Source organism: Rattus rattus, chromosome 7 (genome assembly GCF_011064425.1).
Source record: "Rattus rattus isolate New Zealand chromosome 7, Rrattus_CSIRO_v1, whole genome shotgun sequence".
NCBI lineage: Eukaryota > Metazoa > Chordata > Mammalia > Rodentia > Muridae > Rattus > Rattus rattus.
Window position 1 is genome coordinate 95,929,665 of NC_046160.1, and position 19,049 is coordinate 95,948,713.

Consider the following 19,049-nt stretch of genomic DNA (forward strand, 5'->3'; position numbering starts at 1 on the left):
TCATGTTTCTTTGTTGTCTCTGTACAGCCCTTGTTTTTCCTGGATCTTGCTCTGCAGACCAGGCTGGCCTCAAATTCAAGAATTCACCTGCCTCTGCTTCCTGAGTGCTGAGATTAAAGGCATTCACCACCACCCTCAGACCCCTCAGGACACTTGGCATATGCAGGGAGTGCAACATTTTACAGCATCATCCTGAACCCACACAAGGATGTAGGCAGGTATGAGCAGCTCTTGGCAAGTACAGAGAGTGGAGACTTGGCTGGGTTTGGTGGTCTATATAAACCCCAAGCTCTGGACACTGGAAAACGGGGTAAAAGACATAAATCCTCCACACAGAAATTAGTGAGAGGCACAGAAAAGGCAAGACAGAATGAGCCACGACAGACATATTAAAGCACAAAGAAGGAACCCTAAAGCAGACCAGAGAGGGAAGAGCTAGCAGTCTTTGAGCTAATTCCTGTCACAATGGGAAAGAGGAGCCGGAGCTCTGAGGCTAAGGGTCAGCACGTAAAGACGTAGTCTGCCTCAAGTACACTCCCAATTACCCAGCTGACTCCAAACACTGCGCCAGCCTGTGTGCAGGGCCTTGGGCTTGGGGGCCTACAAATGGCCCCTTGGGGGCAACCCGGCCATCCTAGCTTTAGTCTATTAAGGCGTCTAGATGCTGTCACTTTCTTTATGAATCTTGACAGGGCATGCCAGCTGTAGGACTTGTCTTGTCTCTCTGGGAGCTGGATTTTAGTTGGTAGCTGGTGAGAACATCTGATACTTGGTAACTCTGCCGTGCAGTCAAGTTGCTCGTTCCTAAAGAGAGTGATACAGCTTTTGGTCCTCACGTCCTCGGGGCCTCTCACTCGGGTTAGTGGGTGTCCATAGACGGATAACCGCAGCTCTCGACTGTCATCAAAGAATCTGTCTTCGCAATAGGTGGAGATTATTACAGAAATGAAGAGTAGTGACTGTGGAATGTCCAACCCCACGTGCACCCCAATAGAATCCTGCATCTAAGACTCCTAGGAGACTGTGAAGAAGGAGGTAGGAAAACTCTAAGTCAAGGGACCAGGAACCCTGCTGCTAGTGTGTTCTAGACATGACAGGGAAACCACACTGTGACGTCCCAACAATATGGCTGCTTCCAAGACCTGCATAGTGACACCAGTTGATGTGCCTGAGTAGATGGAGAGAGCCTCCTGGACCCCACTCCTAGATGAAGAACTGCAGTCAATCAAAGTCTGCCAAATGAGGGGAAACTGGTTTTCTTCAGGGATGAGTCCCCAGATAGGTTCTCCTGGCCCAGTGGTCAGCCCTAACACATGCACATATAAGCCACACTAATGAACTCAGCAGATGGTGTGCAAAAGCCAATAATAACTTTAATAAAGGTCATAAATTTGAGAGGGAGCAGGAGGGACACGGGAGGAGTTGAACAAGGAGAGGGAGGGATAGAAAGGATGTAGCTACAGCATTCATGTTTGAAACTCTCGGAGGAAAAAGGCACAAGTTGATGGGCCGCTGTGGGAGTGAGTGCATATGTGGTCAGTGCACACTTGGTTAGATGCTCCTAGAGGCTACACTAAGCGTGCTACCATAATCCCTGAACGCTGCCAAAATGACACCATTAGAGTTGAGCATGTGGTTCCGCGGTGAAGTATCTGCCTAGCATACACAGGCTGTGTCTGTGGCTGTGGCTTCCACGCCCAGCAGGGAGAGTGACTGAAGGAGGAAGAGGACAGGGTGGGAAATAAAGAGAAACTATGCTTCTACCAAACCTTGATTGGGATCTACCTAGACATCAGTCACACCTGGAAGTTTTTACCAAGCCACTCAAAGAGCCCTTGGCAACCGCAGCCAGACTCCTAGGTTAGAGCTACTCCATCCTCAGTTGACTGTGTTAAGTACAATGCCTAGTGGTCCCACAGACCCCGTGCTCCTTCTAGGCAATGATGATCAGTATCTCAGCCCTGGCATCCCTTCTCTGATGGTTTCCCACTAGGCCTGTGAAGATGTCTCAGGCCTCCTGCAAGAGGGAGAAGTCAGGGCTCTACCTCCAGGACATCAGTGAGGGAAGCTCGGCCACATTGGGCTTCTTGTGCCATCTGTGATCTGCTCCACCTAGAGACTTAAGAGTTGAGAAGGAGGAGGAAGAGGAGGAAGAAATGAGGAGGAGGACTGAGGCCTGTGCATGCCTTACAGTAAAGCTTCAATAAATGGCGCTTACTGGAGTAAAGGAGTAACAAATCAGTCTAGGACCAGCTTTCTATAAGTTCCTACTCGTGTGGCTACCCTCCCTGGAACCCCTGCTGGATCTGAGCCATAGTGAGCCAATCATTCTAAAAGAGGCTGTCTAAAGCACAGGGGCAGGGGTGCACGGCTGCCCATATGTCTCCAGTGTGTGAGCGTACAAACAGTGAGGAATGGGTGTTTTCCTCTGGTAAAGAGGAGAGATCTTTTGGAGCCAAAGTGTGCTTTAATGGAGATGTGTGAGGGCCCACATAAAAAAGTCAGTAAACCATGTCTTCAAGAAAATCTCACATCATAAGAGCTAAGAATGCTGGGAAAAGGCAGGCACATTATGTTTTCAAGCAGTCATCAACCAAATTGGGACAAGGGGCTTAAGTCCTAGGGACAATTTCATTATTTAAAAGAATTCCTACTTCATTTGTTGAATTACAGGGGAAGGTGCCTCCAGAGTGCAGGGCAGCATCAGACCCAGTTAGTTACTGGGCTGTAAGTTGCCCACCGTTGATGCTGCAAACTACAGTTGGATCTTTGGCAGGAGCAATGTGCACTCTTAACCACTGAGCGTCTCTCTCCAGCCTCACCGGGAACAATGGGAGCTAGAGAGTCACTAATCGTGCTGGATGGTTTTGTGTCAACTTGACACAAGCCAGAGTCATCTGAAGGGAGGAGCCTCAGTTGAGGAAAGGCCTCCATAGGATGCAGCTGTAAGTAAGCTGCAGAACATTTCTTAATTAGTGACTGACTGGGGAGGCCCCAGCCCATTGTGGGTGGTGCCATCCTGGAGTGGGTGGTTCTGGGTTCTTTAAGGAAGGGACTGAGCAAGCCAGGCCAGGAAGCAACACTCCTCCATGACCTCTGCCTCAGCTCCTGCCTCCAGGTTCCTGCCCTGTTTGAGTTCCTGCCCTGACTTCCTTCAGTGGTGAACAGTGATGTGGGAGCTTAAGCCAAGTAAACCCTTTCCTCCCAAGTTGCCTTGGTCATGGTGTTTCAACACCACAGTAGTGACCCTCACTAAGACACTGGTAGACTGTGTAACAAGCGGTCCCTGTGAGGGAACTGAGTGATTTCGTCAGCTGCCTCTCACCTCAGCTCCTACAACTGGTTTTTAACAGCTGTGATTTTAGAACAAAACACTAGACTTGTAACAGGGTATTCAGTAAAAGCTGGAAGAGTTTCATCTATTCCCCCATTGAAGAAAAGCCCTGCAGCACCCTAAACTAGGTGTTCACACTCCCTTCCTACTAAGAACAGGCGTGGATCCTGGTAAGATTCTATACACATCCTATCACCGGCACAAGCAAAGAACAGAACCTGCGAGAACCGAGACCTGAGGAGAGGTCAGGAAGCCGAAAGAGTGCCGGTGGCTGTGACTAAGGCGTGGGGCAGGGATATCTCTCCCAGTCACTGTCTCCCTATTTCCGAGAGCTTTTAGCTGGACACACAGTAGCTAACGCCACACTTGGCGTCTCCTCAGGGCCAAGTGGATACAGGCAAGTGCAGACCATGGGACAGAGACGCTGTGTGCAGCATGTGTGCAGCATGTGTGCAGCATGTGTGCAGCATGTGTGCAGACGGTCTCCAAAGCAAAGGGCAGCTGTGGGCACGAGAAGGCCTGGTCTCCTTCCCCGCACACTGTAATGCACAAGTAACTGCAGCTCACATTAAACCACTGGGACAAGGACAACGAGGGAACCTGGAGAACCTGGGTCTCACGGCCATTCTGCCAGCTTGGGCCGCCTGGACTACTCCTTGAAGCAGAAATACAGTTCTTTTATGTAAGTGTCCGCATCAGTTGGTTTCATAGTGATACCAGGTTAATTAATATATCAAACAAGGCCTAATTAGCATCAGCCTCACTGGTGTATGGCAGGACACTGCAAGGGTCAGCTGTAATGGGCTGTCAGGTCAAACACTGTACACGGAGGAAAACGTATTCCCCGCAGCTACTTCATCCTGCACCCAACATGGTGGGAGGTGTATAGACAAGCCAACACTGAAGGAGATTAAATGAATAAGAGTATCTCACATTTATGGGTTGGAAAACACAGATACTACAATGTCCACACACACAGAATAATTCAGAGTGAGCACAATTCTTCTGAAAATCTTAAGTGTCATCCTAGATGGTGGCACCTATAATTCCAGTACTTGGGGGACACAAAAGCAGGAGGACCAGTAGGTCAAAAGCACCCTGGCTGGTATGTCGAGTCTGAAGCCAGCCTGAGTGTGTGAAACCAGTTTTAAAACAAGAAAAAAAGTCGCAGTTGCTCATTTTGCAAAACTAACAAACTGATGTTAGGACATGAAGAGTGGCAGAGGACCCAGCAGGGTCAGAACAACTTTAAAAAGGCAAAATTGGAGGACTCTCCTATCCTAACATCGAGATTCACTACAAAGCTGCATATTAATCAAGAGAGGGTGACGTTGCCTTGTGTGCAGACACAGACATGTTAACAGAGAACTGGGAACCCAGAATAAACCCTCGCATTCCTCACGAGCTGTTTCAGGCAGAGATCACCGAGTGTTTCAATGGGGAGAGAAGAGTCTCTTCAGTGCATGGTCCCAATACAAAGGAGCAGACATGGAAATGAAAAGGTTGGTCTCTGCATCACACCATATGGAAAATCAAATCAACATGGATCAGAAACCCAAGGCTGAGAACCAATATTACACAATTCTTAGACAGAAACAGAGCTAAGACTTCACAGCCCAGGCATTCTTAGGATGACATCAAAAGTCAGGTGACAGGAGAAAACCAAAACCACGAGGAGTTCAAAGAATGCCACTGAGAATTATCCAAAACACAGAGTGGAAAATATTTTTAAATCACTATTAAATTTCTATGTAATATTGAAATATTTTAAAACTTAAAAACTATCCAGCTTTTAATTGGCAAAAGAGTTGAACAGACACATCTCCTAGGGAGACTTGCACTTTGTGGTGAACAGTTATTCAGGAAGTGCGGATTAACAATCCAGTGAAACCCTGCTTCACAGACAAGCATGGCTGTGACTAAGACAACAGTGCAAGCGGTGAACGGGATACTGGAGTTAGTCTTGGGCCAAGAGAATTTACACGGAGCATCAGTCACCAGAACAGTTTCCCGGGCCTCAAAAGCTACACATATACTCAGTTGCTTGACTTCATGCAATTAAGGTACGTGCCCAAGTGAATGAAATGTATGGTCACAAAAGAATCTGTGTGTCCATGCCCACAGCAGTCTTATTCCTAACATTCCCCGAAGTGAAGACCGCTCGCCATCACACAGCGAACGGCTGACTAAGCACTCATGGCCTGCCTGTAGCACGGAATACTAAAAAGCCATCAAAGAATGAATTTCTACTGAAGCCACAATATGGATGGGCCTGTCAACATTCTGTGACATGTAAGACACGAGGGACAGAGGGACAGGCGTCGGTCCAGGGGCTCCACTGCCGTGACAGCAATGAGCAGCTGATCCAGAGGCAGAGAAGGTCAGGCTGGGAGTGACAAGCATGAGGCACGAGCTTTCTCTGAGGTTAGGAAAGTCCTGTAGAAATAGTGCTTGCAGTGGGTCAATGACGGCTCTAAAGATACCTGCTGGTGTTCTAGAATTTAGATTATGTGGACTGGGTCTCCTCTAGGATCTTCCTGATGGGGCCCTGCTTGTACCTATTTCCCACTTTTGGCCTCCAGAGCTGTGAAAGTGTAAAGCTCTATCTCTTTCAGCCCTCCGGTGTGTGGAAACATGTCACAGCAGCGCGGTAGCCAATAAATGTGGTGAGTGGTGCTCACTCACTCACTAATTTACTGACGTTTGGTTAGGTTTTCCTGGGCTTTGTTTTTGTTTCTGTGAGACAGGGTCTCATGTAATCCAGGCTGGCCTTGACCAGCTGAACCTCTGATCCTCCTGCCTCCACGTCTTGAATACCAGGATGACATACCCACACCATCACACCTAATTTTCTGCATCCAGGGTCCTGTGCACACAGGCAGGTACTCTACCCACTGAGCCACATCCCAGTCCTAAGGGCAGTTTTATAGATGCTAAAAAGTTCTGATTTACATACTGTAAAGGGTGTGCTTTATGATATGTGAATAGTACCTCAACAAAGTTAACTTAAAGAAAACACACAACTAAAGAAACACACAGACGCACGCATGCCCACGCACATGTGCACACAGGGACATGCACACACACTCTGCCACATGCCAGGAAGCTCTGATCTTGGACTGAGGTGCACTGATGACCTCTTCTTTATGTGAAGCATCACTGCTGTCCTTCAGACAGGACAAAGTCTATCCTACAGTTGCTCATCTTCCTTCAATAGCAAGATGGTTTTTTTTTTTTTTTTTTTTTTTTAGATCTATGTCCTTGTGACCTCGTGGACTAATCCTTCTAGTAGAGACAGCTGGCTGTATCTGGTCTGTAACTTCACAGTTCATAGGGCCACCTGAGAACCCATCTATTCCCTCTCCTAGATAAATATCCAGCACACAGAGCCTGGTAACCAGGTAACTGGAAAGGAAAATCTCCAAATAATCAAGAAAAAGACTGCACAGAGGGTACCCATTAGCTCGCGTGTTTATAGGGAGGACACTGGGTAAGTCCTCCCAGGGGGTGGCAGCAGCAGCCCTTGAAACCCAGCCTCTGAGCCATCAAGCTGCTGCTTGAAGTAGGGTGATTCCCCACCCTGCAGGTCAGAGGTGGAAGTAGCTTTTCTAAGGAACCATGAAGTGCCTGCAGTTACCACAGCATCCCCTAGCAATACGGAAATCAGGAGAGTGCTCTGAGAGGTCACACAGACCTACTTGGAGTGCCGTGGGTCCTGTAACCTCAGTTCTAAGTCCTGAAATGTACCAGGAAAACAGGCCTGGGAACTTGATGCTGCACCTCACCTCCACACATCGCTGCCCTTGGAAAACATGGAAGCACGGATGACTTCAGGCGCCATCCAAGCGTATGTCCCCGCCGCACTCATCTTGGTGGTCCGGTGCCATTCCCGCGCCAGCCCGAAGTCAGTGATCTTCAGAGTCTTGTTACTCAGGTCACCATTCTCCACTTTCTGCAGGATCAGTACTGAGTGAAGGAAATCATACAGAGGAAACCAGATAAGCAGTAGTCACAGGGCCTCGCATCCACCCGCCATCTCCTGCAGGATCTGCCACAGCGCACTGATGGCAGAAACACAATTTCACCTCACCACCATCATCACCACCACCACCACCACCACCACCATCACCACCATCACCACCACCATCACCACCACCACCACCACCACCACCACCGCCACCACCACCACCACCACCACCACCCCCACCACCACCACCACCACCCCCACCCCCACCACCACCCCCACCACCACCACCACCACCACCACCACCACCACCACCACCACCACCACCACCACCTCCACCACCCCCACCACCACCACCACCACCTCCACCACCACCTCCACCTCCACCACCTCCACCACCACCTCCACCACCGTGTTTATTCTGCAGCACGTATCTTTGTTGGCATCATCTCAAGTCTCTGCAATGCCCCTAACAAGGTAGATATCCAGGCCCAACATCCCTATCCAGAAACTATTCAGAGGTCAAGTCTATAACGGTGAACTCTTCTGGTCCCACACATGTGGGATGCAGGGTACGCAGCTTGCACTGCCTCCTTGGTGTCACAATGCAGGGCTGGACTCCAGGCAGCTGATGTGAGCCAGCTTTTCTACTGCAGGGTGACAGAAACTGTGAGCTATGCTTGCCCTTCTGAGGAGCGGCCACCTGGGCTTCCTGCATCAAAGCACAGCAAGGTTTACCTCCCCCCCGCCCCAGATCACAGGGACTGGAGATACATTCTGGATCATCAAAATGCTTACTGTCTGCCAGCTCTGTGACCCTCTTACAGGTACATCCTACCCACCTTCTGACACCATGACACTGACATCTACAGAGTTCCGTTCAAGAACCATACAACTGAGCTTTCATATATATATATATATATATATATATATATATATATATATATATATATATATATGTTGGAGATCATTCATGGCCACCTAAGAGACACACAAGGCCCATATGCTGTGTGGGTTGGACACCACTGACATCCTTTTATTTTTGTTTTGTTTTTCCCAGATAGGGTTTCTCTGGCTGGACTCGACTCCTAGACTGGGTGGCCTGGAACTCCCAGAGACCGGCCTCTGCCTCCCAAGTGCTGAGATTAAAGGTGTGTGCCACCACACCCAGAGCCACTAGCATTCTTAAGAAAGCCTGTCTGTGTGCTCTCAAGATTTTATCATAATGCAGGCAAGTCCCCTAGCCTGATAAATGGCTGACAAGCTGGGGATGGGGGAGATCAAAGACACACATGTGCACACACTCATGATATCCTCGGTGAGCATGGTCAAGGAAAAGGAGCTGCTGTAGAGATGACTCCAAAGCACTGCCTCCCCTAGGATGGCAGCCGTGGTGGCCTCAACACCCATATGGTGGTCACAGCCATAAATGTAACCTAGTGGAAAATAATCTGGCTAAAAGTCACCCCCAAACCTCGCTGACTAAGATGCCATACTATAAACCACAGGACTTTGCTGAGTGGAGAATTAAGAAGCTGTCAGATAAATGCAGGACACCCATTATCCCAAGTGGCATGGTTCAAAGGCTTTGTGCTAGCCGGACACAGCCTTGCCTGAAGCTGTGTTAATGAGACTCAGAGCAAGAAGGAAGGTTCCCTCTTTACCCCTGTAAGAAACCTGCTACAAACAGTGTAGCAATTAAATGGGAAAAGGGATTCAGCTAGGTCCAGGAAAACAGTAAAAACGATACAAGTTAACTCTTAGTCCTTTGTGCCAGGAAAACCTAGAGGCTTCCCACTATCCATGTACCTACCTGACATAGAATGTCTTACACCGCAGACCCTGACAGCAAAGACCCTCTGCAGTGAAAGACCAGGAGCTTCACGACACAGCCACACCCCTTCTCTCCACTCCTGCTCACATCCACTGAACTGTCACATGCTGAAGGGATGTGCCCCAGGATTATCAGTGGCTTCTGAGATGGAGTCTGAAAGCAAACAACCCCGCCATAGACCTAATGGGATAACCCTCCCTCCTCCTCCACACCCTCTCTACTCTAGACACATCCCTCCCCATCCTAGCTTCCCTACCCAGGTGCCTGAGCAGATACAAAACAAGAGAAGAAAAAAAACCCTCCCTCTCTATCTAGTGACAAAAACAAACAAACAAACAAACAAACAAACAACAACAAAAACCCTTCCAGAATCTTCAGAGGCAGAAACAACAGGACAGCATTCAAAGAGTCAGGCAAATAGCACTAAGGAAATTGCCCATCCCACTCCAGAGGCAGGGAGTGTCTCCCTAAATAGACACTGAGTGGGATCCATTCACCCAAAGGCCTAGGTGGCTGGGATAGGGTGCAACCAGGAGAGAGATGACGTTTCATATTAGTCAGTGGATACTTAAACCAGATGCAAGGCTGACAGGGTAAGAATCAGCCACGGACTGTCTGTCTGCACAGAGAGACAGCCAACTACAGGTCGGGCTCACCCGCTCACCACTGACCCACCCACCCCAGACTCAGCCGCCCTTGCCCCTTGTGCACTCCACGACTAGAGACCAACCCTCACCAACAAAGAGGGACTATCACCTGAAACCAGCCACCACCCCAGCAGGCAGAAGCAGACCATGGTGCCCTGAAGTCCTGATCTACCCAGCACAGAGCTTTCCTTTCCTTTGCGGCTATGCTCGAGTTAGTTGAGACGAACTATGAAACGATCAAGTGTGTACAGCTAACATCCAGTAGACCACCTCTACCTGTTCCGGGCCATTTGCATTACCCCAAAGGAAGTCCTGTAACCACTAAGCAATATCCCCCCACTCTTCTCTTCTCCCAGGCCCTAAGCCCAACCTGCTTTGACCCCATGGTTAATATGTCATAAAATAAAATGCTACAATATGAGATTTGATTCGCTTCCCTTCATGTTTCCAGGTTTGTCACGTTATAGCTTTTATTAGTACCACATTCCTTTTCATGGCTAATAATATTCCTGCTGTACACTACACAGAAGCACAGCGGCTCGGTTTGGATCAAATACTGTGTGACTGAACTTGGCTGCTAGCTGACGTCATCTTTTGGAGTCCTTTAGTTGTCTCTAAGAAGTAGGAGGATGACAGTCCCTGTTCTATCCATGTCAAAGAGATGTAAAGGGGACGGGCACAGAGTCCACATCCCTCACCACACAGTCTTGCTTTCCCTCTCGGTGCTAAGTGATCCAGACCCAGGAAGACATTCTGGCTTTCAGGCTCAACCCGGTTTCCTCAGTGCTGTAGCCCATTAGCTCGTCCTCTCTGCTGCCCCACTGCTAGTTCTTCCTCAGCGCCAACCCCACTGCACACAATCCAACTGCTCACACATCTGCACACTTCCTGCTGGAGCACATACGTGTCTATCTTCTTCTCTAGGATGCCACAGAGGCCAACCCCTGGAAGGTAAAACCCTCGCTCTCTTCTAGAATCCGTGACACCTGCTCCAGGAGCCATGCACAGGGCCTTGGCAAGAACTCCTTCCTGCCTCGCCAGTTATTGACTGAGGTCTACCTGTGCACTGTCTCGGACTATGTTTTAAAAATGTTAATTTTAAAAAATATTGGGAATAATTATGCAGAGGGGAGCAGAGTCAGAGAAAGTAACACCTCAGACGGGGTTCCCCAGTGACTGACATCCATGGTGCTGTGGGCTACAGAAGGGATAATTTGGAGATTTGGCCTAGAATGTCTGCACCGGTTACTTTGGCACCCTGTGGCCATGATACCTGACAGAACCCACCTATGGAAGAAAAACTTATTCATGTTCTCTATTTCAGAGGATCCACCTCAGTCCACCACAGTGGGGAGGGCACAGTGCTTACTGCAGTGGACAGAGTGGACTGCAGTGCATCCTCACGTCACAGCCCTGAAACTGAGCTACAACTTTTCAACTCCTGCTCTTAGCCCTACTTATGATAGTCAGGCCTCACACCCCAGAGATTACAACCTATTACTTTGTAATGGGCTTCATGGAGTAGCTCTCCCAGTTTTAAAAAAATAAAAATTTGTATTTGTGTGTGTGTGTGTGTGTGTGTGTGTGTGTGCAGATGTGCTCAGTGTGTGCATGTGTGTGCGCATGTATGTGTGTGCATGTGTGTGCATGCGTGTGCACGTGTGTGTGCATGTGTGTAAATGTGCTCAGTGTGTGCATGTGTGTGTGTGCATGTGTGTGCATGTGCGTAAGCGTGTGCAGATGTACTCTTGCTACAGCATGCAAGTGCAAGTTAAAGGTCAGCTGCAGGACTCAGCTCTCTCCTTCCATGTTGGTCCTGGAGCTCAAGCTCTGGCCATCAGTCTTCCTGGCAGGCCCCTTCCAGGTCTAAGTCCTCTCAATGGCGTCTCCAATTCCTTCTCTTCCCTCAGTTACTCTTTTCATACTCTTTGCTCTTCCTTGATGAGCTCTGTGGCCTGTCTCCTGAGCCAATCAATGCTCGGTGTCTTCTGCCTGTCATGGTTTTCTAAGCTCTAAGCCTCTTCCTCATTTTCTCCTTTGTTCTGAGGTGAGAAGTCCAAGCTCCTGGGCAGCTGCTCCTGCTCCTGTCTGTTCTCTGCCGCTTCCCTTTTCCTGGAGGGCTTCTTGGCCTGCGCTGTGGCCTCTCTTGCTGAGTCGGGTGCACCCGCTGTGATTCAGCACGAAGCTGTGCTTGTGTTCAGATGTGCACTACTCAAGTTTAAATGTACACGCGGAAATGCTTACACGTGCACTGCCAGGACGTTGGTGATTTCCTTCAAAATAATGAATGGTGGGAATGGCAGTGTTACAGAAGAAAGGAGAGCTGTGAGCTGGTACCTGAAGAGGCAGAAGAGGATCCACGATGCCATTTTCCTCATGTGGGCTCATGTCTGCCACAGGAAGAGGAAGAAGGGAAGAGAGAGGGAGAGGGAGGGGCAGGAAAGGAGAGGGAGGGAGAGGGAGAGAGAGAAGGAGGAAGGAGGACCCTTCACAGCATCAATGCCCCTTCTACCTACAGGAGAACAGTCTCTGAGCATAGCAAGGTAGAAAAAGAAAACAGTGACAGACATGAACCAGGATGTGGGTCCTAGTTCCCCCTGCAAAATTCTCTCCAAGACTCCATTTCTCAAAGTCTAAATTCCCTAAAATTCCCTAAAAGCTTCATCAGTCTCCCAGGACTCAGTCAAGCTCTGCCAACTGTCTTGAGGTAAGAAAGATAAAATCCAAAACTCAAGGGTAAAGATGAGTTGGGGGTGGGCTGGGAGTATCAGTGACTCTATGCTGGAGGAAAAGCAAAAAGCCCATGCCCTCACCTCTGCAGCCTTTAGGGCACCCAAGTTGACATCTGAGACATTTCATTCCTGCACCACAAAGTCTCCAAAGGAAGAAGAGGGGTAAGCTAGAGCACCAGCCACACCCCAAAGCCGTGAGTACCCACAGCGCAGCTGCTAACATGGAGCGACCTGTCTGCACTGACTCAGCAAAAGCCCAACAAGAGAGCCTGGCCAGGGCCCACCACCAGGCACAACAGTACAGCCAGGGCACATCCCCCAGCCTCTCCCGGTCCTGGCCCTCTGCCCACTCTATCCCTTTAGGCATGGCCAAGAGAGAGCAGACTTGCTTACTGGGCAAATGATTCACTGCCTAGACTCCCTGACTCCAGGCTCCAGCAGAGGTGTGGTCCTGCCTGAGCACAGCAGGGAGAGGCCAGCAGCGGCTGAGGCCCTAGTCCAGTTCATGTCAGCAGAGTCTCACCGAGTCCCACCTGCATAGCCAGCAAAGCCAGGCTTCCCCACAAGCATCCAGACCTGGGGGGCGGGGGTGGAGAAAATGGAGTCTTTGGGCACTAAGGGTCCACCCCTTCTTGGAACAGACAGACAAACAGATAAGAACAAAGCCAAGAGTGCTCGATGCAATGATCTTTCCCTGGGTCTCAGATGGAGCAGAGCTGAAGTGTAATGGCCTCTCCAGCATGGACCACAGACAGGGTACTGGATAAAAGTGTTCTTGACTGAGTCAACACAATCAGAGTATCATGAAATACTTCTTTTAAATCTCCTCAGGCACTGAAGAAGCTATACTAATGGTTTCTAACTTTTTACATTATGTCCTTTCTGTTTAGAAAAAAATGTCTTTATGATGCTACTTAAACTTAGAGTGTACAATGACTTAGAAGAGAAAACAGCCCAGCTAAGGGTTATGGGGCCTCAGTGCCAGGTTCTGCACTAAGTGATTTACACCTATCATCATCTTTAATCCTCTCAATGAACAGGAAGGCAGGTGTATTACTAAGCCTACTTTCAAAAATGGAGCCTGGAATTCACACAGGCTGGTCCACAGGAAAAGCAGAAGCCAGACATAACAGAGTTCTCAGTCAAGGCTCCAGGTTACCATGGTAAAGTGTGCGGCCCTAATAGGACACTCTTTTGTTGTTGTTGTTGTTGGTGGTGGTGGTGGTGGTGGTGGTGGTGGTGGTTTTGGGTTTTGGAGACAGGGTTTCTCTGTGCAGCCCTGGCCATCCTGGAACTCACAGATCTCTGCCTGCCTGTGTCCCAAGTGTTGGGATTAAACGTGTGTGCCGCTGCCATGCCCAGCCCGTAAGAGAACAGTTACAGGGAGCTCACAGTCCACTGATACACCACCAGCTATGCACATGTGAAAACCAGGAGAAATGTCCACACTTTCTGTAGACACATACAGCCATTCAGTAGCATATCACAGCCCCTGAGGCAACTACCTGCCTGTTGCCTTTCCTGTCCACAGGTGTCCCTATGCCTCCAACTCCAGCAGTGCTAACAACTGAGAGTGAGCTCAAAGTGAGGGTTAAAGCAGAAGGCTGGAGTCAGCACTGTCGGTGAGAGAAGCCAAACTGAGATCAAAGCAGAAACGCACTGAGGCGCTAGCAGTCTGGCAGCCTATCATGAGTGCCTGGATTAATGTCAGGAAGAGCCTAAACATCTGTGACCTCTGCTGGTCACCACAGTTGTTTTCTCTCCCCGCACAGTGACAGGAACCACTGATGCACACCTCCAGAAGGGCATGGTGACTTACAGCATGATGCAGTCGGTCCAAGGGAAGCCAGTTAACTATGGGTGTTAACCAGCAGTTAACTAGCCATGCCATGCAGCTGAGGGCCCTTGGCCCTTGGTCTTTACTCACCCCTACACTGTGTGGCCTGGGAGGGGAAAGTGACAGCAATCTAGGACCACTGGGCCAGGGCCACACCCCAGAGCCCGCAGAGTCATGAGTAGAACAGAGATGCTGCACCAACCCTGTTAGGTTTCTACCGTGGTGACAAACGCCACAACCAAAGACAACAAGTGGAAGAAGGGCTTACTTCACCTTACAGTTCACAGTCCCTCAGGAAGGACAAGTAGGGCAGGAGCTCAAGACAGGACCATAGAGGCATGAAACAGAGACCATGGAGGTGTGCTGCTTACTGGATTGCTTCTCATGGCTTGCTCAACCTGCTTCCTTACACAATCCAGGACCACTTGCCCCTGGGTGACACCACCCACAGAGGACCAAGCCCTCTACCAACTAATTTGATGGAGGCATTTTCTCAACTGACATTCCCTCTTCTCAGATAGCTCAAGTTTGTGCCAAGTTGACAAAAACACTAACCACAAAAGTAGTCTTTCCCCCTCTAAAACATGGGACCGGCCTGCTGTCTGCATTTCTATAGAAACTCTGCTCTTCGGACCTTCCACCGGAACAGCCCGTTAAGCTCTGCTTACAGAGCTCCATGGCATCTGCATCGACAACTTCAAACTCTCCCACATCCCTCAGCAAGTCAATTCTAGGGGGCTTGACCTAAACAGTGAGGCTCATCATTTACGACTTCATTTCTCGAGACTAACGTTCTGGGTCATGGCTGTTCTCACTGCGGTGGCAGGACACTGGACAGAAACAACGTCATGGGGAAGGTCTACTCTGGCTCCTGGCTCAGGGGAAGCAGTCCATGACCGCGGGAGTACAAGACATGGCGTCCACGGGAACAGCACTCAGGAAGAACAGAGCATAGGCAGGAACCGGGCCCAGGTTACATATCTCTAACCCCACCCTGTGGTCCAGTGCCTGCCATCTACACTCAGTGTCCGAAAGGCTTCAGAGCCTCCCCAAACAGCACCGCAGCTGAGGCCTGACTGTTCGGACACACGAGCCTGCGAGGGACATTTCACATTCAAAGCACAGCATATGTGGATTAAAGTTCCACGTCTAAGCAAAAGCAACATCCTGGCAAACGAAATCTTAGTAGAGACACGCAGAGCCCTCTGTGCTGCTGTGAAGTGAACCAACTGGAAACATATGCTTCAGTGTATATTTTTAAAGTATTATGTCACAATCTATAATAAGTTTTGGTATAAACCTTTTTGTATAAAAACGTCTGTATACTGAAAGTCCAAGTGAATCAGGCACCATGCTACGCCCTGTGAGTTGAAAAGGAAGATGTTTCCCTAGCAAGAGAGAGCCTGAGACCTTCGCTATCTCTTATAAGCCACATACATGGTTTAGTTCTTTCTTACTTTCCTCGTTTCTCGTTTGTTAGTGTGTTTTGGTTTTGGTTTTGGTTTAAAAAGAAACCCAATGTGTCCCTGGCTGGCCGTCACCTCACACTATGAGCCAAGGATGGCCTTGATCTCCTGATACTTCTGCTTCTGCCTCTTAAGTACTGGGACTACAGGCAGGAATCGATCTGCTCAGTCTCTGTCATGCTTTTTGGAGGCCATTTACTGTCAACCAGTGAACACTAGCTAGCCTTTAACTCCTCAGCTCTTGACATCCTCCTGCCTCAGACACCCAAGTAGCTGGGAATACAGTACATGCCACTGTGTCTAGCTACAGTTCTGTTTGGCCTTAAAGAGACGTTGCAATATTAAACTTTACATTTAATTAATTATGTTATTAATGTGAAACAGATACCTAAGCAACAGTGACTTGCTTTGTCTTTTTACCATCATTACCCGTGTGCTACTCAAAATTAGACACGCATCTCAGTAGTACAGCACTTGTTAGTGTGCACGGGCCCTAAGTTTAACCCCAACTAAGCAACAACAAAAATTATGTGCAAAAGACATAGGGGCTGAGGGAATGGCTCCATGAGTGAATGCACTTGCCTTGAAAGTAAGAGTGTCTGAGTCTGAACCCCCAGAAGCCGTGCCAAGGGAAGGCGCATGGAGCAAGCATGTGTAATCCCAGGGCTCCTGGGGAAGATGGGAGGAGAGCCAGGAGGATCCCTAGGAGCTCACAGGCCAGCTGACAAGAGACTCTATCTCAAATATGGTGGAAGGGAGGACTAACACCTGAGGTTAGCCTCTGACACACACGTGTGCACCGTGATATGCATGTGCACATACAAACCCAGAAAAGACACACACACACACACTCACACACACACACTCACATACACACTCACACTCACACTCACTCATTCTCACACACACACATGCACACACACACTTACACACACACACACACACTCATTCACACAATAGTCAGCAATTTAATACTAATTATAACTACATTATAATAAAAGAGGAGAATGTAAAAATAAATAGTTCAGTTTAAATTCTGACTATTCTGTCTGTCTTCTGTCGTGGATAAAGCATCTGAAAGACGTACTGTGAGATGCGTACCCTGGAGAGCTCTGTGTGATGGAGTCCACTATGTTTACCCACACAGCCTAACGCATCGCATTTCACATGTAGCTATACTAACGCCAAGCTTTAAGTCACTCGATGAGAGCAGTGGCTACTGTCTTGCACAGCTTCTGAATCCCAGGTACACTAGAAGCACTCCTGTACATGGTGCCTGACCCACACTTTCTGGTATCCCTGCAGGCTGCATAGCAGCCCACGAGAAAGCCGGGACTCAAAGTGAAGTCTTTTTCACCTCTAGGGAGAGCCAGGCCTGGTGTTACTCTGCACCGCGGCTGTGCTTCCCTAGAGCCCTACAAAGCTCCTCATCACAGGTCAGTCACTGAGCAGTTCGCCTCTACAATACCCGCTGCTTATCTACAGCACTGGGACCCTCTCATTCTCGTAGGGCAGTCTCGGGTTACATAAAACTGGGCAGAAACCTCCTCTAAACCTGAAGTTTGGGATTAAACAAACGAGTGCTCACAACCCTGCTGGACACACCATCCCTGCAGGTGGCTTTCTGCATGGCACTGTCCAGGTGACAGGTGATTCTCATTGATGTGGTGAAGAAAGAAAACTTGTGTTTAGAAAGGGAGAGAATTAACAGAGAAACAAAGTTATTACTGACCCTAATTCTGCTCCTGAGGGCAAAGACCCTTCTACCGGAACTCTGAGGGTGTGAGCGTAAAAGCAAAGTACTTGAATACCTTCCGTGCCAGCCTTTCATACCTGGGTTAAAAGCAAGTGTTTGTGAATCTCATAAGTCTGCCCAGGGGTGGTGGAAAATGCTCACTGGCAGACATTTCTCCAGCCATCCAGGCACAATTCAGGACAAGAATATGTTAAAAGGGGCTGGAGAGATGGCTCAGTGGTTAAGAGCACTGACTGCTCTTCCAAAGGTCCTGAGTTCAAATCCCAGCAACCACATGGTGGCTCACAACCATCTGTAGTGAGATCTGATGCTCTCTTCTGGTGTGTCTGAACAGCTACAGTGTACTTATATAATAAATAAATAAATCTTTAAAAAAAAAAAAACGTTAAAAGCACTAGGGTCAAGACAAGACGTTTGCTTGAGAGTTAGAACAGTGCTGATGGGCAGGACAAACAAGGTTCTCAACGCCAGGCGTGAAACCATCGGAGAAGGTTTGAGTCTGCTGTGAGTAGTATACCAGATCCAGAAAACCTACACAACATGCTCTACCTGGCAAACTAGGCAAACCATCAACACGTCAGTGTTGTACTGGCTGCCAAGTCTAAGATGCTCACAGATGCAAGCATAAGAAGGAACCGTGCAGAAGGCCTGCTTCCTCACCCCCACCCCCGAGAAGGTTACTCTCATGATGGGAATGTGCAACCTGCAGGCCCAACACAGCTAAGGATCAAAACATACATTGTCAATCCAGGACCTCCTCCATCTTGACTTCCACAATCTTCTCCCATCAGTTCTTCAGTCGACAGGCTACAAGACTGACCCATCGCTCATTCCCTACTGACCTCTAAGGTCCCGTGGCTTTGTCAATTCCTATCTCACTACCCTTTCCCATCAAGATCCACTGCCTTCCACCCATGACAAATCACCATCAAATTACCTGTTCTCTTTTCTAAAATATTGTCTTACCCAGTGACTCTAACCTAGGACAGGGGGGGCCTCTAGAGAGTAGTGACAAATATTCATTCATTCTCTCTCTCTCTCTCTCTCTCTCTCTCTCTCTCTCTCTCTCTCCTCCCTCCCCCTCCCTCCCTCCCTCCCCCTCCTCTCTTGTCTACAATAAAACCTTCCCTTAGAGCCATGGAGCAGTCATGCCATCCATTTATACACCATTCACAAAAAACAGATTTCCTTACTCCATCCTTCCATCCTGTTAGAAACCTAGGACCAATGGCTCAGGTGCCTATTAATGTGTCAAAGCTGATGCTGCCCAGCTTTCCCAGCATCCCTCAGTATTTGTGGCTCTCCCAGCACTTCTGATCCCACCCCCTCACCCCCTCCCACCCCCATCCTAAACCTCTCCCTCCCAGGAGCTGGGTTTCCACTTCCTTCCCTTAATCTGATCCCTGTGTAACCCGGCCATTTTAGCTATGCAGCCTTCTTGGCCTCATGGCCCCAGGTTGCCCCTCTTGGTTGGTGGCT

The 19,049-nt window shown here is 49.0% G+C and overlaps 1 protein-coding gene across 2 annotated transcripts in view; it reads right to left on the reverse strand.

The window, feature by feature from the left end:
- Map3k9 (mitogen-activated protein kinase kinase kinase 9) overlaps positions 1-19,049 on the reverse strand; it is a 62,516-nt gene that overhangs the window by 16,241 nt on the left and 27,226 nt on the right. For both annotated transcript variants that reach the window (XM_032908068.1, XM_032908067.1), the window contains exon 3: positions 7,120-7,300. In XM_032908068.1, the coding sequence (XP_032763959.1) occupies positions 7,120-7,300 (181 nt within the window). The remainder of the gene's footprint in view (positions 1-7,119; positions 7,301-19,049) is intronic.